At 37.7% G+C, this 27,350-nt stretch overlaps 1 protein-coding gene across 1 annotated transcript in view; it reads left to right on the top strand.

Annotated features, from left to right (window-relative positions):
• Nucleotides 1–27,350, top strand: part of PCDH15 (protocadherin related 15) — a 714,631-nt gene that overhangs the window by 238,896 nt on the left and 448,385 nt on the right. The window contains exons 5-6 of the mRNA XM_067552760.1: nucleotides 18,099–18,259; nucleotides 25,298–25,453. Of these exons, the coding sequence (XP_067408861.1) occupies nucleotides 18,099–18,259; nucleotides 25,298–25,453 (317 nt within the window). The remainder of the gene's footprint in view (nucleotides 1–18,098; nucleotides 18,260–25,297; nucleotides 25,454–27,350) is intronic.

Below are 27,350 nucleotides of genomic sequence, written 5' to 3' on the forward strand. Positions count from 1 at the left end.
TAAAAGGTACTATACATGTCACCTGAAACTGGATTCAGTTAATTAACTTTTTACCTTGTTTCTGGGATCATGGGATACCCCTTTAGCTTTGGTTCTGAACCCATGCAGTCCAGGTTATGATGCACCCTGATCTTTGTTCTGAGCAAATGCATTCCAGGTGCACCCTGTCATTCCAGGCAGGAAGGACCCCTCCTTGGTTTGTGTGAGTAAAACTTTCCTATTGCCATGAGGAAATCTTCATCTGTCTTGATACTTTATTTTCCTGTCTACTCAAGCCAAGCTGTCTACTTCAGCAAAGTTTTACAGTATTCTTAACATAAATGTACAGATTTATAACAAAGGCACAGGCCAGTTTGGGCCATAACACTGCTATACTAATGCTTAATAATGTGTGTACTTAAATACTTGGAATATATATTATGGATAGTAGTATCAGCATATAATACATGTGCATAATAGCTAGCATACCAGTCAACAGCACATTGTGTTGCTTCAGGAATAATTTTTTCCATATTTTGTCAGTTTCTTTTGAGCACTCTGCTATAACTATTTGATTAAAAAAAGACAATGTAGAATACTATCAGACATATAATAGAGTACCTAGAAGAAGCGATGAGAAAGCTTAAACCATTAATATTTTACATGACTAATATTTGGACTAATATGACTTCTGTCTTGAGGACTTGCAGAGGGGAAAAAATGCTATGAAGTAAAAGTAAATCTTGGTCAATATTACCCATCTCAAATTTTAATTCTCAGTTTCTCTGATTTTTTTCTCTTACACTAAGATTTTGTCCTCATGGTCATCTGATAAATATGATTTGCATCATACAACTTCTGTTTTATTTTCCGAAAACCAATAATTGTTTTCAAGCAATCGCTGCTTTCTAATGGCATTTTACAATGTGCAACCTTCACCTGATGACTGCACTGGAAATAAATATCTGGTCTGGAAAAAAGAAATCATTTTCTTTCCTTCCTTTACTAGGTCAATATTTATTGGAGATATTGGGGTTTTTTGCTTTGTTTTTACCTTTACAAATAACAAATGAAATTGTAATAAAACTGTGGATCCAAACCAACTTTGTGCTTTATTGCACACCCATGGTGGTCAGTGGGAGCAGGATCAGACATACATCCTGTCGTTCCCAAATGTCTGAGGAAAATGGAAGAAATTGCGATATGCCAGGAGAGTTAAAAATCTAAGCTCCAGTGAACAAAGCAAAGAACAAATTCCAAAGGTAAAGTCCCTTCAGGAAGAATGTCCTGCTATCAACTCCCCACAGCACTGATTTCAGCGTCAGAAGCACCAAGTGAAGAGAAAAAGAGAGTACTTCCTTCTTCAGCTGTAACCAGTTCCCAGACCTGTTATATCTGTCACATTTTTATTTTTAGACAGGTAATAAGCTTCCCAAGAAGGTCATAGATTTTCCTCTTTCATACTAACTCAGGTGATATTTTTTGTTTAGCTTTTAGAACGCTATTAAAATGCAACTGGTTTCTCTTTATCTATGAATGTATGGGAGCAATTTTTTCAGTGGAAGGACTTTCATTTCCCCCCCCCTTTAGCAAGAATGATATCCAAAAATAGCCTTGAATGCATATGAATGGTCCTGTAGGCTCAATTTCATCATCCCTCTTGCTCAGTATATTTATGAACCAAGGGAGAATTTAGATGTGTGATGTTATTACTACGCAGATTACACTCAGCTATATGTCTTCTTTTCATGAGGGCCAGATGGTGTAGTATCCATGCTTTCTCAGTATCTACAGTAAATGGACTTGAATGTGAGTGAGCTGATTGAAGTTCAATCCACACAAAGATTATGCTGATAAGTTAGAAGAAGATTCTTGAGGTTTTGGTTTGAATTGTTCTTGCTCCTGTTGTTGACTTCCCTAGCAGTCCCAAGAAATCCATAATGCTCCCTTCCAAGATATTTTCCTGAAGAGAGTAGGGTGGGATGGATAAGAGGGGGAGTGTTTTGCTTATTAAGGATTGTTCTTCTTTCCACCTCTAAAGAAATACAATAGACTTGTCTGGTTATTAAATAGTCACCACACTAGGCGCTTAAGAAATAATGAATAGAAGTAATACATTATGAGACTAGTGTTGAGCCATGTGCAGAGGGGCTTTTATAATTTAAATAAATAAACAAATTGCAGTGTGTAGTGCTATAGCTTTGTGCTATTGCTTTCGGGGGGGCAAACAAGGCCGTAGGATTGTTGCAAATTAAGGTGAAAATATTGTCATCTAATGACAGATCTGCAGTAGCCATTGCTTGACTCATAGTGCCTTCCAAAATAATCCTTTATTTTTTTCATTATTAGTAAGTACTTGAGTGTTTAAAAATGTAAATTAGACATTTCTGAAAAGAAGCAACAAGCCCCCTGTTAATTTGAGTAATGACTAAAGAAATTGAAAAACATGATTTACAAAATCACTTTCCTATATATTCATAATCTGACACAATCTAAAGGACTAAAATTGATGTTTTTGAAAATTTATTTGAGGACTCTGAGGCATATTACCTATACAAGTAATTTGGTTTTAGATTACATGGAATGTGGAGGCATGACTGCTTTGGTTTGATTGGTCACTACCGGCCACACGCCAACTGGGTCATCCATTTTATTAAAATAGTATACACTGCCATTCTACTTTTCAAAATACTTTTTTCTCTTCTTTTCTTCCTCTCCACACCCTACAGCCCCCGCCCCCAATTTCTTTTTCTATCCTGGGGCTGCACCTCGAACTCTCTTCTGTGCCAAAAGCCCAGAAGTCTGTTTTGGACTAATATACCAGGGCATGAGGAGGAAAAAGCTGGAGATTAACTCAAAACATTTTGTTCGTCTTGAAAAAAATATAATTGCCGAGTTTGCTGTTAATTCAGGAACATTATAGTTTCCACCAACAGTATTTTGGAGACTTTTTTTTAACTTGTATTTGCATACTTCCTTTTGACTTAAGAAATATTCATTGTCAATGTGCTTCATTGGTGTTGCCACTTTCAGTTGGTTTTAAAACCTGATATATTCCCACACAGAAAATCAAGATGTGCTTGGGCTAGGTTTGAACATATTCATAGAAAGAAAGAAGTTATATTCTTTCTTTCTATAAAGGAAGTTAGGTTGTGTGTACAGAAGACAGAAAGCTAAAAGGAATTGGTCATAAGATCATGACAGAGTTCTTGACTATTGTATGTTGCCAAACTTTAAGATTTAAAATTATTGCAATTCAAGCTAAATGAGAAAATGACTAGAGAAAGTGCAAGTCAAAGATAGTCTAAATATGTAAAGTGTTCTAAGGACATATATTTAGTGAGGCAGAATACTCAAGACAAACATTAAATGGGTAGTTGCTGCAATACAGTATTACAATGATTAGAAAATATCATTGTCTGTGATAGTATTGGTGGCGGGAGATATGGTGTATTGTTACTGTGGAATAAAGTACAGTTTTGAATCAATAGTTATTGCTGTTTGGCTGTATCCTTTTTAGTTCCGAAGCTCCAAATCATTCCTGCTTTCCTTCTGCATGATGTCGGCTTGTCAGCTGAAGAGTAACCTCAGTAATTAGTAGAAACAAATGAAAACAATGCAATGGCATGTGAAATGAGACTGAAATTGTTGTGTTCATGTATTTAGGTGCAAGTCCTCTGATATCATTGGGAACATGGTTCCTTTGTGAATGCAGGTAATTTTGCTTGCAATTACCAGACATTATGCACATGATCACAGAAACTGTGTTCTTAAATGAAGACAGCATAAATTATATACATATTTAGTGCACACATGCATGTGCAGTTATGAAAATCAGACATTTTAATTAACATAATGTGAAAAAATCATTTTAGCTAGATAAGAACATGGCTTCCCCCTAGACTTTATCTCAACCAGTTCAGCATGTTAGAGGCAGCATGCCTTGTCTACACTAGATTCCTAAAACATGTTAGTTAGCACACTTTTAAATACTAGTCTAGACAAGGCTTAGGAAGCAAGAATATTTAAGAAGGTGTCAGTTAAAGTAGGGAACAGGCTTACTGTATTGGATATTAGGAGTCCTAACCCTATTTCCCAGCTTTTTTAGGAGATCCCTTCGCTTAATCTGTTTCCAATTCCCATTTATCAGGAAATCAGAACCCCCTATAGAATGAGTGCCTGCTTTGGGCCCCTGTAAAGAAGTGACAAAATTAATTTTACAACCCAGCTTAATCACTGGGCTTCTAGGGAGGTGGGCAAAAAGAGCCCCACACTAATAAAGTAAGGGAAAATGCACCTGGTATGATGCCCATGGCAAGGTCCAAAAACTTGCTTCTACTCTAATCCAAGGACAGGAGCTTGGTGAAGGGTTTATTAATTTCCATTTGTGTGTGCTGAAGCCAATAACCTTATGCTGTACCCTTGTCTCCAAGCAATCAGCCAGGGAGCCCCATTCCTCAAGTCTGCAAGGCAGTTGAGTGCTGATGAGGATGGAAGGGGAAGTTGGGGATATAAACCATAAAGAAGCCAAGGATTTTCTAGCCCAGACAAAGTCTCCCCCTGCTTCTTAAGCTATGGAGAAGTGGGGGCATTCATGAAGATGGTAACATGGATAAATGTAGATAGGTAGAAGAAAGTGTCAGTTGCACCAAATTACACTTATACTTCGTTACACTGAGATTTACTGTGGAAATACCCCATAGGGTTTGTAAAACTCACTATTTCAATATTTCTCTTGCACTTCCAGACTTACATCAACCATCACACTTATTTCTCTCTTACAGAAAACTCGAAGAGGAGCATATTTTAAATTTTAAATGAATTTTAAATTTTATTTTAAGTGAAAATTAAAATTTGACTAGAGGCTGCCCTTCAAAGTGAAGTAGAATACACATGGGATTTGTCAGAAGAATTTTTTTAAGTAAGGAAATTTGAAAAGGCACAATTACAATAAGTGTCCAATAATCTTGCTTTCTGAAATGAAGAAACCATAACATGGTGTCAGTTGTCATTACTAAAGCTTAGGGATCTTGGGCTTCCAGAGGTTCCAGGCTACTGAGGACCCTTAAGAGCCTGAGAGCCCTGGTTGCAGGACAGTTTGCTTGGTGAGCGACCCTGGGAGCCGCAGCTTTGGGGCAGTCTGCCTGTGGGGCTGCCCTGGAGCTGGGGACTCACTGAGCCCCAGCTGGCGAGGTGCCACAAGCATGGAGGCCTGGAAGTGTGGAAGGCAGGCTGCTAAGGAGGCAGGCAGATAAGTGGGCAGGAAACCTAGAAGGCAGGGTTCTGTTGGAAACCCACCTGGTTTCCATCAGAATTTGTCCAAAATGGACATGTTCCCATGTTTCAGTTTTCACAAATTGGCATCTTTCACTGAACAATGTTCAGCTGGAAATTTTCTGAAGTGCTCTATCTCTGATGATTTTTTGCCATTTATGTAAAAAATGGATTGTTTTAAAGACTCATAATTGCATGCATTGTGAAGGTCTTGGTGAAATCTAGTAAAAGGGACCATTTTTAAATAGAATACCATACATATATTTGGGATATTATTGACCTGGTGGCAGAAGAAGATCAAAATCATCTTTTGAGCTTGATAGACTATGCAAATATACAAAATGACTGTTGGGGATCTAAGCAAACAAACAAACAAAAAAAGGTAAGTGCATTTTTCTTGCCAGGAGAGTCTTCAAAATATAAACCAATAGGAGATTTGTCACAGTGATTTGCTGGGTAAAGGAAAATCACAGGTTCCCAGGTTTCTTACATGCTATTTATTTTGTCCAATATCCCCTGCCAGTACTCCTAACTCACATACCGTCTCCTGATGCCTTGTATTTTGCTATAGACCAGTGTTGCCAGAGGGAACAGGAGCCAGTGGAATCCTCATTCCCCATTCACTTGTAGTTTCAGGATCTGTGTGTCTCAAAAGTGCCAAAAGGGAAAACTGTTACCACCATTCCTCTCATATCTAAGCTATCTCAGCTCTCTCACTTCCTCATCGCCTGCCCCCCCATTACCACTGGGGAACTGGGAAGTCACTGAGAAGGATGTCTCCTGAAGGCATTCCTGGGTGTTAAAGACAACAGTAAATAAGAGTCACATTTTGTGAGGTGAGAGGCACCAGGCCTTATCTCTCCACAGCATGCTTGTCGTAGTTATTTTTCATTTCTTTACGGGAATAATTCTCACACTGTGATCCATCAACTATTGCTCTGCTTGCAGAGTAATTTCAGGTAATCCATGCTGCTGTTGCTTTCACAGTGGTGCAGCAGCTCTAGTTTTTGCTAATTGTAAGACCAGTCTAGGACGCCTGTATGGTTTCCAGAGATTTTACTGATCAACTAAACAAAAAATTCCATGACGTTTCGCACTGAACATGGCTACTTTATGAATTTGTCAAGTTTATTTTGTAGTCAAATTTACAGACAGTCCCAACTACACAAGACAGCAGAATAAAACATCAGTGACCTGGAAAAATTAGAGCAGAGCAGGACTGAAGGAAATAGGAAGAGATTCAGTAGTAACAGTGCAGTGTTACACCCAGAGAGAAGAAATAAACATTACAAAGACATAATTAAGTGAATTATCTAAGCAATAAGACCCTTAGCATTAGAGTTAATTTATTGTTTGCTGTCTCTTTACAGGCATCCTAATATATATATTTATTTTTCAAATGCTATTAATCGAATGCAATAGCTACCATATGGAAAGAGGTGGAATTTGGACTCAGGATTTTTTAAATGGAGATGGCTGATATAAGATCTGTTTTAACAAGTGGTCAGAAACATGGGGGGGAAAAACACTTATCATTTACTTTATTTAAAAGGATGTACTCTAGATAAATACTGTTTAAATGTGAAGTTTGAAATATTTGTTTTTTATCTATTGGGGCTAATGGTGAATCCAGAAAGGAACTTCAGAGGGACTTAACCATGCTAAGTGAATGGGTGATGGCAGATGAAGTTCAATGTTTCCAAATACACGGTAGAGAGCTTTGACTGCATCAGTTTAGGAAAAAGAACTTGAGCATCATTGCAGACATCTTAGTGAAGATCTGTACTCAGTGTGCACTGCAGTAAAAAGCGAACAAGATGTTTCCTAAGGAATGGTGTGGGAAATAATCCTTAAAATACTATGTCTTTATATAAATCACTCTCAATCCTCATCTAGAATGCTGTATACAGCGCTGGTCATTCCATCTTATTAAAGATATTGAAGAATGAGAAGGGATTCTGAAAAAAAATGTCAAATGATTAAAAGCATGGGAAAAATCTCAGAGATTGAAAAGATTGGGACTTCTCCTTAGAAAGGAGACAACTACGGAGGATTTGATAAAAGCTAACATAGAGAAGGCAAGAGCTTCTGTTCTCCCTGTCTCAAAACACATGGACATATCATGAAATTGAAAGATAGCAAATTTAGAATGGATAAAAGGAAATGCTTTTTCACTGAATATGTAATTAGACTGCAGTACTCATCGCCACAGGGTTCCATTGAGGCCAAGAATTTAATAAGTGTCAAAGAATGATTGGATGTTCATATGGATAACAATATCCAGGGTTATAATTATTAATACAAAATTATTTTTGGAAGGGGAAAAAAGTCAGGCTTCGGTTTGGACAATCCCTGACTATTAAGGGTTCGGATGAAACTTTCATAGATTGGCAGATTATTCCACGTCTGTCTACTGTAAGTTTCTTATACTTTTCTTTTAAGTATCTGTTATAGGCTGTCATGTATTTAAAAATTCTGTTGGAATTGTAGGCTGTCACTTTAACTTGTAAGAGGTTTCCTGGCCCTACTTGCAGGATAGGAAAGAGTGTGATCATCAGAAGGGAGTCAGTCTGGAAGGAGCCATCTTAAAGCAAACTGGTGGAGTTGTGCCTCTCTCTCTTAGGAAGCAAGCCTGTTTTTTCTCTCTCAGTTCTTGGGTTTTCGTGCGTTATAGTTCTGAATTCTAAGAAATAAAGTCTTTTTACATTGCAGCCTTCCAGCAAGAATATCTTTGCTTTTTTTAGCTAACTTCTTTGTGTGTATGCTGTGAACATAATACAGGCCAAAGTTAGAGACAGAATGCTGGGCAAGGTGGGCCAGGGTCTGATCCAGTTTGGTCATTTCTATCATTCTATCTTGCTAAAATATTTTTAAATACTGTAGAAGTTTGTTTTTATTTTACAGTCCATACACCGACCGCAAGTCTTCAATGAACCAAGCTTCCTGACTTTACTCCTGAGTGGGTCTGGGGATGGATGTTGAAAGGAACAAAAGTTAGAGAGAGTGGGAGGTTAGTGATGGAAAAGGGCTGTAACTGATAGTAAACTAGGAGGCTAATGACGAAAAAGGAAGTGTCATGAGCTAGCTACAGATAGGTGAGGAGATGAAATGATGGAGGGGTCTGAAATAAGGGGATCCTTCTTCTTTCTTCCTTTCCTGCCCCAGACCTATGCTGGGTGACCACTAAATCTGTCCAAGAGAGGAAAGTACAAGAAACAGCAAGGTTGGCTGTGGGACAGGTACCATGAGGAGAGGTGCACCTTCTCTAAATTTAGCAATGCTGGTACATTCAATTACGCTATTCCTACTACTGTAAGTAATCTATCTTTAAAAAAAATAAATAAAAAACACACACACAAAAACCCTAACTTCATAACACAGCACAGTCCATTAGAATACTCTAGAGAAATGTCATCTATTGCATGAGAGTTATGACATTTGCAGTTAATCCTGGGATATGACTATAAGCGTTCTGTTGAGATTTGGGAAAAATATAATAATTGAGTGAGAGTTTGACAGCTTCTGTCACTTTCCATGGAGGGAGGCACCACTGAACCCTCTCTGGCAGGGACTTTCCCAGCTTAAGGCTACACCAGACACTGCTCTTCCTGCTTGAAAATTTGTTCTTCAATATAGATAGGCCCTGCAGGAAAATTAATATTGCTCTGACTTTGGATGACCCACAGAGGTAGTGTAGAAGAGTTCCAGAGGGGTAGGCATGTTAGTCTGTATACAGCAAAAACAATGAGAATTCTGTAGCACTTTAAAGACTAGCAAATTTAATTTCAGCAGGCATAAGCTTCAGGAGCTTCAGCTCACTTCCTCAGATGCAGTTGGTAGAAATGATACAGCAAAAATAGGTAACATATATAGGAGGCAACATATACATATCCAAGGACATAGATAACAATGGGGTAGGTGGATAAAAGCCGGGTACTTGAGGCCTAATGACAACCATTGAGTAGGAGGTGAGAACTGGTGATCAGAGCAAATTACTTCTTGTAATGAGATAACCATTCCAAATCCTGTTTAAACCCAGTTTGAATGTGCCAAGTTTGCAGATAATTTCTAACTCAGCAGTTTCTCTTTCAAGTCTCTTTTTGAAGTTTTTTTGGAGAAGTATAGCAACTTTCAGGTCAGGGACAGAGTGCCGTGGGAGATTGAAGTGTTCTCCGACTGGTTTATGGATGTTATTATTTTTTATGTCTGAGGTAGTGTAGCATCCCATGGAGGCTGTGCATTTCTGTGTTTTACATCTGGAAATGTACCACAGAATCTCAGTGCTAGACTTCTGAATGGTGCCCATGTGTAGCTCCAAGTAGAGCACATGACAGATGTCTAATCTCAAGGTGACAAAGACATCATTAAACAAAACCAGTTAAACATCTGAAACAGAAGGGACTCTCACCACTCCAAGTACAATGGACAAAATCTCACTCTTCACCTTGGATGTATATCAGCAACAACCCAAGGTCAAAACAAGACCCCCCCTCAATTTTGATTTGTAAATATGCGTGCATCTTTTTTTCATTTAACTTAGTCCCATCCCTTTCTGTGGGGGCTTGAGGTTGTCTGTTTCTTCTGGACACCTCTCCACCTTTGCTTTTTGTTCAGTAAGAAGTAAAGGCTGCTGAATATATTAACTTTAAAGAGGTGCAAAATGTAATGAAGGGATAACATTCTAGGTGGCTCAGTTTGGGACTAGATATTATTATATGTCCCTTTTGTGTTGCCATCTCCACATTCAGAGGTGTACTTGGCAAGTATCTCAAAATACTGTACTCTTAATTCTTGGGTGGAGAATATGAACTGTGTGTAGTTCAATATACGCCCTTATAGTGCCATCTTTTCTTTCTTATTACATTAATATCTGTTAACTTGGGTTTAAGTAAAGGTACAACAAAGTTCACAATATATTTCTGTAAATAGGTTTGTCATTTTCCATTGACTTTCAGCTTATTTCTATTCAATTCATCTTGCATTACTGAAATACATCTTCAAATGTGAAGACGTAGGGTCTATGATCCAGATGTAGCTGTGAAAACTATACTGAATGTAAGCAACTAAGCAAAGTAAGCAACTAACAGTTCATTTAATCTACTTACTGCTACTGCTACTTTTTAAAAGAAAAATCTCTATTTTCAAATCGTTTTGTGATCAATGAAACTCAGAATAAACTTAAGGCAGATTATATGTGTATTTGCTCATTTTTTAACAGAAAAGAGAAGCACTACTTGTTGTATAAATACTACTCAGAGCTCATTGAATGATGAAGTGTGCAACGGAAGGAGTTGGACTCATGCAAGGTGCAGCTCATGTTCCGTAGCTAATGCTAATTTTCTGAACAAATGGATTACCGGAAATACTTCTACAGATGGCAGAATGCCATTCAAAGAGAGCTTCCTCTGTATTTTTTTACCTCCTCTCTATAATAGTCAGTAGCAGATAAAGTTAGGTAGAGCACAGGGGAGCATGTCTTCCATTCTGCTAATAGCAGACAAATTTCTTATTCAGATCTGAAAGAGCACTGCTCCATTAGAGTTGCCCCTCTTCACTGCCAGCAGACCATAGTGGTTAGGAGCAATTACCAAATAAGAGAGTAAATAGAAGCCGCTTTCAGTTCCTCACCCCATTGTGCCAGTTGGGACCTAACTATAAAGGCCTGCATCCTCTTGAATTGGAATGGAGGTTACTGCCTCTCCAGGCTTCCCATTCCCTCTAGTATTCCTTTCCCTGGTATACTTAATGTGAAAAAAGCTAATTCAATTTATTGACTGCTAACAGAATCTTTGAGCATCCTTTCATCAGGTGAATGACTCTAACCAATGATGTGGCTTTCTTTTTCTGGATGAAAAGGCAAGAGTATTTATCTGCCTATGTCTCATATTTATCCATTGGGCATTTCTCTTTTTTCCTTACTCATTAGAGAATAAGTGTTATGCCATATCAGTCCCATGATATGTATGTGCAGGTTAGATGCCTAGAATTCCCAGTTCATTCCTAAATTCAACCATTCCAGATACTAGCACGGATAACTGTCCCGGACTACATGTTGTTGACCAAGTAATTAAGTATCTGTTTTCCAGAGTAGGAAACATCATGTTTGTTTAATATGGAATCCCTGAAGTTTTACTCAAGAACTCTAATTTCTTGTGTCCCTTCCTTCATGGACAAGGAAATATCAGAGATCCTTTACCTAGAGAGTTGCAGTATACGTTTACAAACTGAAGAGCTCTAAAAAACCATGTGGGAATTTGCAAACTTATCTGAAATGAAAACCTTTAGAGGTTCACCCATTGCTGGTTTCCCCAGGGTCTCCCTACATAGTGGGGAGAGAGGACCTCATTATTTGAATGGGCTGGTGGACCAGTGGGAATCAGGTAAGACATTGACTCCTGCACACCCAGGGGAGAGTACATAAATGTTATCCTTCCGGACTGAGCCCCTCTGGTACTTGGATTAGCAACTCCCAAACTGGGATTAGCATAGGACTGGGTAGGGGAGGTTGATCTGCTGTGAGCATTGTGCTTGCTGCCTCTTTTAGGACTAATAAGGAATTTTTCCCTTGCTGCCAGATTGGCCGGGGCAGTTTAGATGTTCCCCACAGCAGTTCAGGGACCCAGTAGAGTAGGTAAGGATGTAAGGTTCAATTTGTCACAGTTTGGCAGTGGCAAGGATTCTATGCAGGGACTCATAAACTGGATCTGGAAGTGGACTTGGGAAAAGGTATCTCTTAAAGGCATCTAGAGAACAGGGTTGGTGCTTCTAATTTTGGGTACAGTGAGGACACAACTCCCTTTCCCCAGCCATTTAGCCATCTAAGGGGAGGGCAGTGGGGTCTCAGCAATAGGCTAAAAACCAGGGGTGGGGAGCTGACCGCAGCCCTCCACCAGGTGGAAAAAATTAAGGATGGAATCATGACCTGCACTGTACCAGTTAGTGCTGGGTATTTCCCATGTGACTTAATTTAATAAATTTGGAGCCTAATTAAACCACATCTCTTGCATCTTGTCTCTCTTCCTGCATGCTGAGGTTAGTCCTGCTTTGAGCAGGGGGTTGGACTAGATGACCTCCTGAGGTCCCTTCCAACTCTATGATTCTATGTCTGAGAAAATATTCACTTTCTCCTACCATTTGGAGAGCAGAATTTGGCCCACTATATTCATATTTTTTAAATATGGGTTTCTAAGATGCTTATGAGACACAAATGAAGCATATATGTTCAGTCCTATTGTAATTTGAATAAATATATTATGCTAAATACTCTTCTGCCATAAGCCAAAGCAAAGAGTTGTGCATGTTTACAATAGCTGACAAGTACCCTAGAAGGGTGAGACTTTGCTGGTTACTTTACTTTCTACCTTTTGGATGATAGCTCTGTGAATTTTAGCTGGCTTTTTTAAAAACATCATATTTTACAAAGCTGTCATGAATGCTTTTTAACTGTAGTAATAGAAGTTGCTGCAGATTTTGATGTAATACATGCAATTATAGGATTCAGGTCTTAACATAAATGATAATGATTCCTCCCATTTTATAAGGCACTGACTCCATTAAAAAGATGGCATCATAACATTCACCTACAGAGATAATCCAGAAGTCTGTACTGAGGTTTAGTAAACAAGTCTCCATTCAGCACAAATGGCCAGCTATCTTCTGTAGAGCAGAAATTGCAGAACTCATGTATCTCACTTGTATGCCTGGCCGAGCTCTTCAACACCAAGGATGGGTCTGACTATAGAACCACTTTTTTCACTGGATTTGTAAGTGCCCATTGTACAGTATTTATGCTCAGTGGAAAATAAATTTTAATGCATTTTCTATGTCAGGACAACCCCCATTCCGACTAGTCCAAAAAAAAAAAAAAAAAAAAAACCACTAAAATTCACAGCCCTAGAAATTATTATTTTGGTCTCCTGTGTTCAGAAGTCAGAAAGGTCTGATATGATACCTACTGCTATAATAGGTTCGCCACTGGTAATAAGGAAATAAAAGAAATATTTATGTAGCTATATGTTGAATAAACTCTCCAAAAGCCAGTAGATCCATCAGCTGTGATCTTGTAATTGGGTATCATAATAAAGAAGTAAATTCTTTCAGATAAGGAATATGACCTTTGATGAAGTATGTTTTTTCTTCATTTTATGAAATCCAGTTTGTCCAGGACAATGATCTTTTTATTTTAATTAACATTTAAATACCTCTTTGTCTTTAAGTTTCTCTGAGGCTGTTCTTCCACCCTACATAAATCAGATCCTGCCATGTGGCATCCATATCATGCTTAAGCTTCCAAATAGGTGGGAGGATTTATTCTGCTAACATCTGACTGGAGTAACCTGAATAGAGAGGAACCTGGGCTTTCCTGAATTATCTTGTAAGGTTTCAGTTTGCTTGCCAAAATTAGTGGTTATTGCTAATGTGTAATCTAGGTGATTGGGTTCCAACTTGGTGATGTTGTAAGCTCCTGGTATGTTGAGACAGAGTAACTTTATCTAGTAGTCATGATAATTGAGAAGGATTATTAAGCCTCTTTGTGAAATTAAGTGTCTCATAATGGGTTTTTTCCAGTAAAATTCAGACTCTGTCTTATGTAGAAAGGACTGTATTTTAAACATTGGACTTCACAGGAATTAAGAACACGATGTAGAAGATTTCTGTTGACTTTATTCGGCTTTGACTCACTGTAACATAAATGCATAAAAGAAACGGAATGTTCTTGATTGCTCAAAATAATAAATGCTCTATTAGATACACTCATACATTCAGTCCATACAGATTCATTCAAATTCCCCTTGGAGTTCCAATTATATATTTTTCCTTATTTTCTGCTACAAACTCCTTTATAGTGTTGCTATGAAGTGTTAAACACCTGAGAGGTGCTTACATTTTATTTACATGATCCTAGCCAGTACTCAAGCCATGATCTTGCCCCAACATGCAGATCCCCAAAAAAGAATAACATACAGATCCCTGAAAAAGAAATGTGAAGGCTATATAACCCCACAAATAGTCATAACTTTGTGCATGCATGAAGAAACAACTTATAAAGACCCTATTATGTATGTGATTTCAATCCAACAGTAATGGTATGATGGAATATATCAGTGTATTAGAAAATCAGCAGTGAAAAATGAAATGACAGAAAGAAAATGACACAGAGTATATCCCAAACAAAGCTTCACAAAACTTGGTGTATTTTGGTTTCTAGAAATTTGTACCAAACCTTTTCCCCTCAGTTTGCTTCATTTATAGCTTTTCTCATTAAAGTTTATCCGATAGATTAGGGTTCAAGAGAATCCTCAAAAAGTGAAAAGGAAAGTCAGCTGAAATAACTGAGTTTCAGTTGACTTCTACTGAATCAATGGCAGAATTGCTATCCTCAGAAAATCCCACCAAAGATGCAGGAATCCTTAAGGATTTCATATAACTAATTGTAAAACAACAGTTCATAAATAAAGCTTCTTTGACTTCATTTGGCTTTGCGTTAGGCCCAACAAAAATTTCTTATGCTTAAATTCACTCATAACAATTCTGCAATAATGCCATGTGGAAGTATATTTTTGCCTATATTTCATTTCTATATGCCTACCCCCCAAAAAAAAAACACCCCAAAAACTGTTGAGCTAACATTATGGTGGTTAAACATAAACATTAAGGAAATAATAAATTAAGTCAACATTCACATCTGACACAATACCATTCTACAAGCAGTAGCCTATCATAACTATCTGACTGACTGACTGACTATCATAACACTGAACCACGCTAATACCATTTCCAGCACATGCCCTGTCATGGTTACAGGACTGATTGCACCCGTTTCCTTTCTGTTCTCTCTGCATGACCCCCTCTGGTGTTAGGCCTTGTGCCCTTACCAGTCTTGGAATGGGACTATATGGTTCTCCCACTTTTAGACTGGGATCAGGGTCCAGTATTCCATCTTTGCCATGCCAACCACTTATTGTGCAGGTCTGACTTGACACCTGTTTTTCTTCCTTTTGGAACACGTGACCAGTTAAATACATTGATGAACAGCCTTCTTAAAATAAGTAGGTTTATCAGCAAGTAGGTTTATGAGAGGAAATGATTTTAAAACAACAAACATCCTGAATGCATATTAGACTCATCTAATCTCATGCTTCACTACAATCTAAGTTAATTGGCTTCCCTCTTGAGTTACAGGATCAGAATGCATCCAATTTACATAACTGTAGCAAGTTTAGGAGCTCTTGAGATCCAGAGAATATTTTCCCCAGACAAACTCTCTTTTCTTAAAGCCCCACCTCCCTCTTCATGCATGACACCATTTACCTTATATTTTAATGGCTTTTGTTTCCAGGGTGCGGGTAACAAGTCTTCCTCTTGCCTCAGACTGCTTCTTTTGCGGTCAGCCATCCAGGCTGTTGGGTAAAAAAGGCCATCTGATCTCTCTGTTGGTTGCTCCATTGTTTGGCACTTAGCCTTATTGAGCCTTCATGACTTGCAAGCACAGGTCTTGTTGTCTGCAGTTGTCTGTTCAGGACTGCTATTGTCTGTTCTCCCTGACGTTCCAACTCTCCCTCTCAGAAATCCCATACTGAAGACACTTTTCGGGTACAGAACAGTATTCATTGCCAAACTAAAATCCCACACAACATCATTTCATCTCACTAAAATCCCACACACAAATCTAATTACAGCTTTCTCGCACTATATTTTTAATTGAATGGTTTAAAATTCGTTTTACCATCTTCACATTCCATCCACAGGACAGAGAGGGTAAGTTCCATAGAAATCAGTGTACTATTCTGATTTATGAAAATAGTAGACTGATTTTAAGTTTGAGCATCGCAATGTGTTTTTTGGTTCTGTTTCTTTGATTTGTGCGTGTACGCACACGCAAAAACTTAGACTAATCAAGTAAGCAACTTGCAAACTAATGTATTCTGGGTATTTGGAAATATATCTGCCTCTTTACTTCCACTTATAGTGATAAAACAGAGAAACAGTCATTTCATGTTGTATCAAAATCTTATCTGTGCCTTCAGATGTATTGTCAGTAGGTTATTTACTTGGCATTTTAACCTAAGGACAAAAACAGGCTGCGTGCTCCTAAAATGATCAATTATTTTAAGGAACAAAAATTGATTGTTAGAATCTTAATGAAATACAAAAATAATACTATAACGATGGATATTAAAAGGCTTATTTTCAAATATTTTTAATTTAGCAAGGAATCTCTGATGCCTTTTTCATGGACTTATGTACAAAGCAAAATGAAACATAGAAATTGCCATAATTGAATAAAACCAAAGATTAAACAGTTCAGCATCCTGTTTCCAATAATGGGCAATGCTGGGATGCCTTAAAAAATAAATCAAATTATCTGTTTTTAAAGGGCTCTTTCATCTAGCAGACAAATGTATAACAAGATCCAGTAGTTTCAAACTGGATATAAGATGCAAATATTTAAGAATTCTCGTCATCATTATCATCTTCTTTGCTGAATGCCAAGGTTGGGTAACTCTTCATCAAGTAGATTAAATTCTCCATCACCTGAAGTCTTTTAATTAAGTAATGCACACTCACTGCTAACTAAGTAGAACTATTAGGCAATAATTTAAGCAAAAGAGGAAGACAGGGGAGGAGGAGAAGAATGAAAACCTATAATCTGTATTAGACAAATGTATGATACTAATTGACTGCCCCACAAATACCGCATAATAGAAAAAAAAGTGCAGTGCTTTTATTTTGTAGGGTCTAGGGTTTTTTTGTTATGCTATAATTTGTTTTTCACTTACGGATCTACACAAAAAATGAAATCTTCCCATGGACATTGTGGGTATGTCTTAACTACAGTGTAAGTGTGAGGTTGGAACTCAGGATCAAGGATAACCCCACCACCCCTTTCATCTACACACACACTGTACTAACCCAGGGCACAGATCGAGAGTCCTAGGACCCCAAAGGTATGGAGAGCCCATAAGGCAAGCTGATGCCCAGGGTTCAAAGTTTTTTCCTTTGCATTGTAGATGCAGCCGCCGCGCCCCCCCCCCCCCCCCCCCCCGCGCGCGCGCGCACTTATGCTCTGGGAGTCTGCCAAAAGTATCCCCCAATCCCATGAGTCAACTTCCTTTGTCTTCTGGACAGTCAAATTTGGTGAACAGTCAAGTTTTCACACATTACACTGTGCAAAAAGGGTGACAATGGAACTAGAAAGTCTGGGGTATCGGTGGTTGGACTAGGCCTGCTTAATGCAGTATAGTTGCTCGAGCCCCAGGGTGGGACCCAAGGTTCATCAGTTCCTAGCCTGGGGTTACAAATGAATGTAGATGCTCAAGTCCTAGGTTAACAAACCTAAAGTCTGCTAACTCAAGTTCTACTAACCTTGGGGTTACATTGCATTATAGACATACCTTCTGATACTACTGCTACCTTTTATTTCTTTTTCTTCTTCTATTTCTGATGCACTCTTTATATCAGAAGCCTTAGGCACTGAATTGACATATCAGTCTCTGTAACAGTATTTTCCTTTGTTCATGATAATGTTGGATGATAGATGACTCTTCTGGGGTGGAGGGGATCATGATGTTAACAGAAAATAAAAATTTAGATGGTAGATCTAATCACCAAGGTAAAACTTGCAGTGTTTTTTTAAAAGTGTTTCCTCCAGAGATCCCTGGAATAGTTTATACTGTAATTAGCCAAAATAGGCCTTCTGAGGTGGAATGTTCCTCAATTTTTTTTAATACTAATAAACCCCACAATATTTTTTAAAAAGCATTAGAATGAAAGTGAATTATTCGAATGCATTGAAATTTGCTGAAAAGTGTATATTTTCTTTTATTTATTTATTTTTCTTGCAGGCACTATCCTAGTGGACAGTATGCTGATTAAAGGGACAGCAGGAGGGACTGATCCTACTATTGAACTATCGTTGAAGGACAACATAGATTACTGGGTGATTCTGGATCCGATCAGTCAGAGGCTGTACCTAAACAGCACCGGCCGACTTCTGGACAGAGATGTTAGTTTGTTTATTTCCCAGACTTTTTTTCTAAATCTAAATTTACTCTGGGACCAAGAAAACACGCATTTTGATAGATAAAAATGGAAAGTTCACTAAGGGTGATTAGAAAAAAATAGGTTAAGTGACTAGCAGTTTTATAGACACAAAAGGGTTATCTCTGCATCTATTTTAAATTAATGGTATTTCATGACCTAATCAATACATTCAATAGCATGGGAAGTTCACATTTACAAGTCATACCTACGTAGCAATATACATTCAGTAACAATTAAGCCGTTAGAGTGCCATGTATTATTGCATACCCCCTTATTAATGTTTTTGTTTGTATTAATGTTTATGTTCAAGATTTATCACAAACATATTATTAATTGCAAGGAGATGAAAAATGCATCTAGTTCTCTTTCTAGAAGATATAGAAAGGAAACCTAGACAAGTTAACTTTGTTCCTGATGTTAACTTGTCCTCTGCTACAGATGTCTGTCAAGGTACATGCCTAAAAGTTTGTCCAACATTCAAGTTGAGACTGTAGTTAAGTAAAAATGTGTGAGCTGGTGAAAATAAAGTAATAACTGACCTAAACTCAACTTGAAAAAAAAATTGAGATGGATTTTTCTTTTCTTCCCCCACACTTTTATTTTCTTTTTCATGCAACTTTATGTCCTGATTCTGGATAGAAGCAGAAGTGCTGAAATACCTATCTCATGAGAGTCCTCTCCTGGAGCACTTCCAGTCCTGCCAAAAGCAAGGAATAAAAAACATTTTCTGAGAATATAGTCTTGTGAGACTTTGAGCCCAATTATGTAGTCCTAATAGGAACACAGAAGATTCAAATAAGCATCTGATGTGTTGTGTTCTTACTCAAAACAACGGATTATACTTTATAGTTCTCACACATCTTAAACCTTTGCAAAATATAAGGCCAACAGAAATGTCTTCATTTGATGTTTAGTTAGTTCAGTAGAAACACTTCTAAAAATAAAGCAGTACCCCCTCCCCCATGTTTGCTCACCAGTCATTGCAGCAGTATGTTAATACAAAGAACCTGAAGGTAAAATCAACTTAAAACTGACAGAAATGAAAGGGTTTGATCTGAAACCTGTTAAAGTCAATGGGAATCTTTCGATTGACTGTAGTGGGTTATGGATTAGGTCCCAAGGGACCAGTTTATTTTCATTGTGCGTAGTGAAATAAATGCATTAATTGGACAAAGAATAATAATGAAATGCAATTAGTTTTATTTAAATTATCCCTGTTTAAATTTACACGTATAAATTTGCCTAATTGAATTCATTTTCCTTATTTTGTAATTTTTTTCAATCACAAAGTGTACCCATCACCTTCTTTAAGTATCTGTACATAATTAGCAACACCACATAAAGAAAAGCACAGCAGAATGGACACAGTGTACTCTACCAATTTCCCAACAAAGAAACTCAAACTCCTAGGACAAAGGCATAAGTAGATAGGCCTTAGAGCATCTCCTGTGCTTTATCTGAGCTCCGTTTTAGAACAGAACACAAGGAGAGGGACTATAATAGAACCTGACATCACAGGACATGGCATAGACATACAAAACTATTTCGCCTGACTATCCACAGTAATTGAGGTCTATTAGCTCTAACTAGGGCCAGGGAGAAACTGTAGGAAGAAGACAAACTCAGGAGCACACCTAAGTTTTATTTTTTGTTACTGTTTAATTGAAAAATAATTACCTACCCCAGAAAGTGGCTGAATTTGGATACTTAGAAAAGCTCAGAAACATTAAATTAAAGTGGACATAGTCTCTTAAATAACCCCATAGGCTTTTATAGATCCAAATCAACCACTATTATTTTTCTCCACTGTGTCCCTTCAAGAACACTTTGTTCAATATAGACTTATTTATTTGAACTTTGCCATCTAATGCAATTACTTGGCTTTAGAAAACCAGATTTATTTTAAAAATCTAATTGTTTTCAGTCTCTTCTCCCTTCCTTTTGGTTATTTTACTTTTTTTGAGTCAGTGCCTCAGCTGGTGTGCATTGGGACAGCTTAATTGAAATCAAAGTTACTGTGCCAATTTATACCAGCTGAAGATCTCTGTTCATATGGATATTGAAAACTGAGAAAGAGGTCTTTTTAATTAGCATAGCTGTCAGCACTATATTAAGATTTAGACCGTTCTTTATTTATAACCCTAGTGCTTCCAGACTGTGCTAATGTAACTGTGTTTATAAAATTATAAAAGTTGTGTTCTGAAAAGCACTGCTTCAGTGTCAGCGATCTATTGTCAGTGTAGTAGAGATGACTATATTTAGACCATCAGAGATTGATAAACATGCCTTTCAAAATGTAATGTAAATACCTGTATCTTTCATATGCCATGCATAATCTAGACAGAGAACCTGCTGACCTGATTGCTTTTCTATATTGGTTAACGGTGGCCTGATTGCAGTTGAAAGTGGTGTACAGTGCTATGAATTTATGTTAATGCTCCACCATGACAACTTTCTCAAGAAAGAGAACAAACAGGTCACTTCATGGAAAATGGATATAATTTATTTTAGGCTTTCTGTGCATTATATTATTGGCAATATTTTCAGCATACTTTCTACAGTTATAATTTGGATTCCATCCATTATTTGTTTTACAGTAAATTAATTATAATATTAATGGACAAATCCAGAAGTGTTAGTGTGGAGTGAAATTCCTCATGTTCTCCTTGCAGATTCCTTTGGATGAGAATAGAAATAATTTGATCTTTGGCAATGTTTCATTTCAAAACCATATCAAACTTGATAGTTTTGAGGGAGTTTAACTTTGAATGTTTTGGATTTATTTGAACTTGAAACTCAAATTAGTATAGGAATCTTTGGGTATCCAGTGGAAATAGAAGTATCCTCATACTCAAAAGGTACAACTTTATTCTTGCAGTAAGTTAGTATAATCTTCCTGAGGTCCTTTCCAATTTTTCCATCCCCCATTTATCCCTTATATCTCAACTTACTTCTTCTTGTGATCTAGATGAAACCAATTGTTGCTAGATTTTCACCTGACCTGAACCTGGAAACGCCGTTCTCTTTTTTCCTCCTTTGTTTTGCCTCTCTCTCTCTGACCAACACACACATGAATATTTGGTGAAACTTACTCTGAGATCAAAAGTTATAGAAATAGCTGTTTATCTGGCATATTACCACAGCTGAGATATGAGTTTCTGGTCCATAGACAGCACATCCACTAAGTGAGCTAAAAGGGATCTTTCCTTCTAGCCAAGCATGCGGGAACTGAGCTAACCCTCTCTCAGTTGTCAGTCACTCCATATCTTACATTTTCTTTAAACCTCAGGAGCTCTCAGGCACACAGTGCATTTTGGGGTACCTCTGATCTGATGGAGCCCTAGTACATGCGGGTTTGGATCATAACAGACAAATAGCCGGTGTGTTTGTAGTTTATTTTTTTAAACAAATGAAACTTTAAAAAGCTTGGGTTTAGCTTGTTTCTAAGGTTTTGTTTGTTGTTTTACTATTTTGAGGGAGGAGGAGCAGAATCTTATTTGATTCAACTGATTGAATTTGTGAGAATGAACAGTGAACTTTTTCTGAATAGTCCAAACATTCAAAAACAAAAATTGAAGCTACTGAGAAGGGTTAAAGTAAGTAGAATTAGAACTCTGGTTAAATAAAACAGACAAAAGCTTCCTGGATAACTTTCTGCTCACAATACTATAGAGCAGTGGTTCTTAACCTTTCCAAACTACTGTACCCCTGAAGCCTGAGTCCCACCCCCACGGGGCTGAGGCATGTAACTTAGTTTCATGGCGCCCCTGTGGCTCCAGGCAATTGCCTTTCTTGCCACCCCCAATACCAGCTCTGCACTTGTGACCCCTCTAAACCCCCAGGTTGAGAAACACTGCTATAGAGTATAGGCTAGCACTATATCAATATGCACTGACACTGTCTATCTCCAAATGCCAAATCAACTGATGATTGAACTTCACATTTAAATCTAAACACTAACCTAGCAACAACAGTTTAATATATCTGTGACTTTTTACTGTGTGTGATAGTGTAACAAAGGTGACAAACACTCACCTTTTCCACTATGCTCTTGTAGTAACGTTCAGATAAGTCTTGCAAATTCAGAACATCAGTTTTTCATATATTACCTGTACCACAACTGCTTCCTTTTCTGATGCAGTAATAATGTCTTTAGATGAGGTTAATATGGATGATATTTCATTTATTAAAGATGGCCTGATTACTCTGGGTCATCTCCTGAGAAGCTTTCTTTTACTAGGCAGAACCTTTGTGGAGTATCCAAGCTTGAAAGAGAAACACAATGGGGATATTGGCCATTATTAAGTAGCCATTATTATTCGATACTCAAAAGCAAATAAATTTCTTCTTTATAAATTCGGAGTTTGAGTAAAATGACATCATAACCAGTTACAGATCAGCATTTGAAAAGTGATATGAACTGTAATTAAGAGTCTGTTCATTCTCTATCCTGCACAGTGTAGAGCAAGTTCAGAGTGAACTGGAACAGGGGAGGATACACCATATGAGATCTTAAAATAGCAGTTAACCTGTAATCGTCTGTTACCAATGTTGGCTTTTTAAAAGCTGATTAATGCTAGTAGCTCCTGTGCAAAAATAGCAATGTTGATTTGAGACTTGTTGTGGCAAAACTGAGAAGCTTCTCAAAGTTAATGGGGCTTTAGCAAGAAATGAATAATTTACCATATGTAACATTGTCTTGGGATCCCCGTTCACAGCCCACTTTTTCCCCCTGGTATACAGCAGAGTACATCTGTGTAATCCTTCTTGGTGAGATCCATGTTCTGTTGCTTCCTTTTTTATTATTTTATGCTTAGGGTTGTGGACAATGGATTCCTGGTTTTGTTTTTTCACGTTCTCTTTGTCTGGTGCCAAGAATCCCTTAAACATGAGGAACTTAAGAAACATATCAACATATTAATTCAGGAAAGTGATGGTAGTTCATTCAAATTGAGTTTTGGGTAGTTGTGAAAATGGAGCACATACTTAGCTCTTACACAGAGACTGATGAACAAGCATTATTTTGGGGTCCTGGATCCAGTATGTCTATTAAAATTTATTTGTGTTTAAAGTTAAATTTTTGGTTCTAGATGCATCCCGAACACAGTGAATGCTTGTTTAAAATAGAGGGGGAATATATTCTAAATATCAATACCCACATAACTACTCCGTAATCTATATCTATAGATATACCCCAAGGTCATCCCCTCCTTTGGGCAAAATATATGGACCTTATCTAATATATAAAAGATAAAAAATATACCCTGGCTCAATCAGACCAATGGGGACAGTAAATTTCAGAGTCAAGAGTCTTGCACTGACAATCTTCAGATACTTATCTAGGAACTGTTAGTTAGAGTGCCTCACCAGAGTATAGCTGTTGTCACAGAAAATAATAGAGAACAAAGAAAAGCTGTCTCTTGAGTATCCGGAGAACTAGCCACATGGGAATGGTAGGAATTCAAAGATGAGATTTGCAGAAACCCCTTGTTTACCTAAGGCCTATCTCCTAAGTATTTTTCATGTCACAGAGAGAGAGGAGCCAGAGTTTCAGAAACTGATTGTGTGGAATTAGTTTTTAAAATATTTTTCAAATATATGAGTAAACGTGACGTAACAAAGCTTTGGTAACTATTTAATTTTATCAAGTAAATTATGCATTATTTAAAGACCATCCCTGTATACTTGCCATATAAGAATCAGCTGTACCTTGAGCTCTGAATCACTTATAAAAATATATTGCTAAATAGATCCAGTATGCCTATACTTTCTTGTTGAGTTGTGCTTATTTAATACAGAAGAAAAACAAATGTTTCTGTTTGGAGATGTTAACATTGGTAACTAATGGAGCATTTGGTAAAATGGATCATTATTGCACTTATTTGAATGAAACTATTCAAGGAAATAAAAGAAAATTAAATTAGACTGACTGCCTTCAGCTGTAGTTCTGACGCACAATCCCTGGCTTTTTCAAACACGTTCATAAGCATTTTTGAGTCCCCAAACTCTCACTAATCTACTAAACACACTTGCTGCTGACATATTTATGACCTTCCTATACAGCAGATTGTAATCTATTCTAATGTAAGATTACAATGTGTGTTATATTAGCCACAGGGAATTCTTATCTTCAGTAGTGATCCATTATCTCTAGAATGTATTGCTGGCTAAATTCTCTGAGTGCTACTTACAGCTGTAGAAGGGACTGGACTCTGGAGTGCCTACCCTTACAGGTGAGCAAGCTGTTTTTAAATTATGAATGCTTGGCAACTGTAGGTGGTGACTTGGTGCACTTGATCCTGTTTCCAAGAACTATATGACCTTTCAGTTCAAACATTGGTACTCAAAATGGGATTAGAATTTCTAATGGAACGACATATGTTTTATCAGTCTCTTTTGCAATATTTTGAATGTTCATACAAAGATACGTCACTTTGCTGTCCTCTCAGAATGTGCCCATGGACAATAGATTTTTAAAAAAAATCACTATCTTTACTTTGAAATATGCTGCAACGTAATAGTAGAACTGACAGGCAACAAGAGAAGCTATATATGAGGCATGTGCTAGTTTTACCCTACTTTTTTTTTTTTAAAGTGTTGGAAAGCTAGGTCTAGATCAGTGTTTCTCAACCTGGGGGTTTAGAGGGGTCGCAAGTGCAGAGCTGGTATTGGGGGTGGCAAGAAAGGCAATTGCCTGGAGCCACAGGGGCGCCATGAAACTAAGTTACATGCCTCAGCCCCGTGGGGGTGGGACTCAGGCTTCAGGGGTACAGTAGTTTGGAAAGGTTAAGAACCACTGGTCTAGATTGTTTTGTTCAGCACACTGTCCCTGAGAAACGTTCTAATCCAGAAATGTACAATAACAGTAAATATAATGATATACACAACATAGCTGTCTATAATAAACATAGGCAATAGTGACTTTAGTGAAAAAGTTGAGTCTTCTGTAACTGCGCCTCAGTTTTCTGTTTATTATAAAGATGTGTTTTTTCATTTACAGCCACCAATGTCCATTCAATCCATTGTGGTTCAAGTGCAGTGTATTAACAAAAAAGTCGGCACCGTTATCTACCATGAAGTGCGGATTGTGGTGCGGGACAGGAATGATAACTCCCCTCGTTTCCAGCAGCAGCGGTATTATGTGGCAGTAAACGAGGTCAGCTTCATTTAATACCTTTCTCCATTTTCTTGGTGTAGTTTACATTTGGCAAATGCTAGATCCTGACCTTTTTCATTTAAGCAGCCAAACTTCAGTTGTTAGAAATCCTTCTGTCTCTAGACAGTTTGTCTAGAAGATGTGACATGGTTATTATATTGGAGTTTTTAACATGTAAGGTATTAATTTGCAAATATGGCAAAAATTTGACACAATTCTCAGCGGAGTGCTTGTATAGTTTTAGCTTTAAAGCTTTAGGGAGTCATTTGCTGAAAAAACTGGACCTTTATGTTGGATCACAATGAATAAAAGCATCAATTTAAGTGCAATAAAAAATCATTGAATATATAATTATAGCAACAGAATTGAATGGTGTCACAGGATAATTCTTTCCTATTGCTACATAAATGCAGAGGCAAAAGTGATGAACTTGTGGAAAACAAATGTCAAGGCAAAGCCAAGAATAATTTTTTTTTAAAGAAAGCATCATTAGTCCTTTGACAAAGTTCTATTTCAGTGTAAACATTTAATTTACTTCTGTTCTATACAGCAAGTGGCCTCACAAATGGAATTATTTTGACTTATCTTGTTTGTGTCAGGGAACAATTGGATTGGCAAACTAACTCAATAAGTGGGAGATCTGAGGTTTGGGGAATTGAGGGATGGATTTTGCTATATTTGTGAAGACTATTATTCTGTTTACTTTCTCTCCTCACCTCTCTCACTTTACTTTTTTTCTTTTTCTTTTTTATATTTTAATATCATATTGGATAACAATGGTAGCCAGCACAGGGAGTAAGAGTTCCTGGCAACTTGGCTTGGTGTGTGTGATAATCAGGGTTCAGACGGTTCAAGGGGAGAACAAAAGGTTTAAACACTAAAAATAAGCAGTTAAACCAACTGATTGCATACTACATTATTGCTATAAAAACATATTGAATAATGCCTTTTATGAAAGCATGTAATGGTCTCATATTGATGGCTATTATGAGATATATATGCAGACCAAGGTTGTGTGTGTGTGTGTGTGTGTGTGTGTAAAAATGGTAACTGTGTTGCAACTTTAGCATCACCTACAACAGGAGGATGGCAGAATCAGGCAAGGAACAGCTACCTCCCAAGTCATTTGTTTACGCAAAACTGACTTCAAGTACCCATCCATTATCCAAGCCAGAGAAACACTGGGGGTGTGTGTGTATGGAGGGGGGGAGTATTAAAGTTAATGGGAAGACACTGTGACATCCTGACTATCAACCTGAGGTAATTTCCCCCATTCTGAATAAAAATGAGTCATCATGCCAGAGGCAGGTGGGGGAAGAAAAAGCCTTTTAAACCAGAACTTCCGCTAAACCAAGTTAAAATGTATATACAGATAAAGGGTATTATTTGTGCTGAGCTTCTCAGGATACAGGAGGGAAACAAAAGTAGCTTTACACCTCCTGTATTCTAGGCTGCTCCAGTGGTTCCCAGCATTACAGCAATTGTGAGGCCCTGCTTTTAAAGCAGAACTGTGGGAACAGGGAAGGAGGCAGCATAAGTCCATGCACACTAGCCAGCCCTACTATACTCCTGCCCTGGAGGAATTTCCCTCTAGCCTTTTCCTACTGCTAAAGTCCCTGTCTGTCACTCTGGCAACATAAAGGGCTTGGGGGGAGAAGTCAGAATCTAGCCCAAAGTATATATTTTCCAGGAACTTGGCAATTGTAAGCAAAAGAAACTGAATATTTATAAGTCTAAAATCAATTCTGAGAACCCACCTGCAGAAGGAGAGATGCTGAGGGTGACCGTACAGTACACAAATGGCTTCTTAGACTTCTGTCCAGAAAGTTCTTTTGAGACTATCTTCTTCCTGCAATGGTGTAAAAGCTAGGTGGAAGTTTACTTTTGCTCCAGGAAT

The sequence above is a fragment of the Emydura macquarii genome, unplaced genomic scaffold (assembly GCF_026122565.2).
Source record: "Emydura macquarii macquarii isolate MOO-44397 ecotype Brisbane River unplaced genomic scaffold, CSIRO-AGI_Emac_v2 contig_1390, whole genome shotgun sequence".
Taxonomy (NCBI): Eukaryota; Metazoa; Chordata; order Testudines; family Chelidae; genus Emydura; species Emydura macquarii.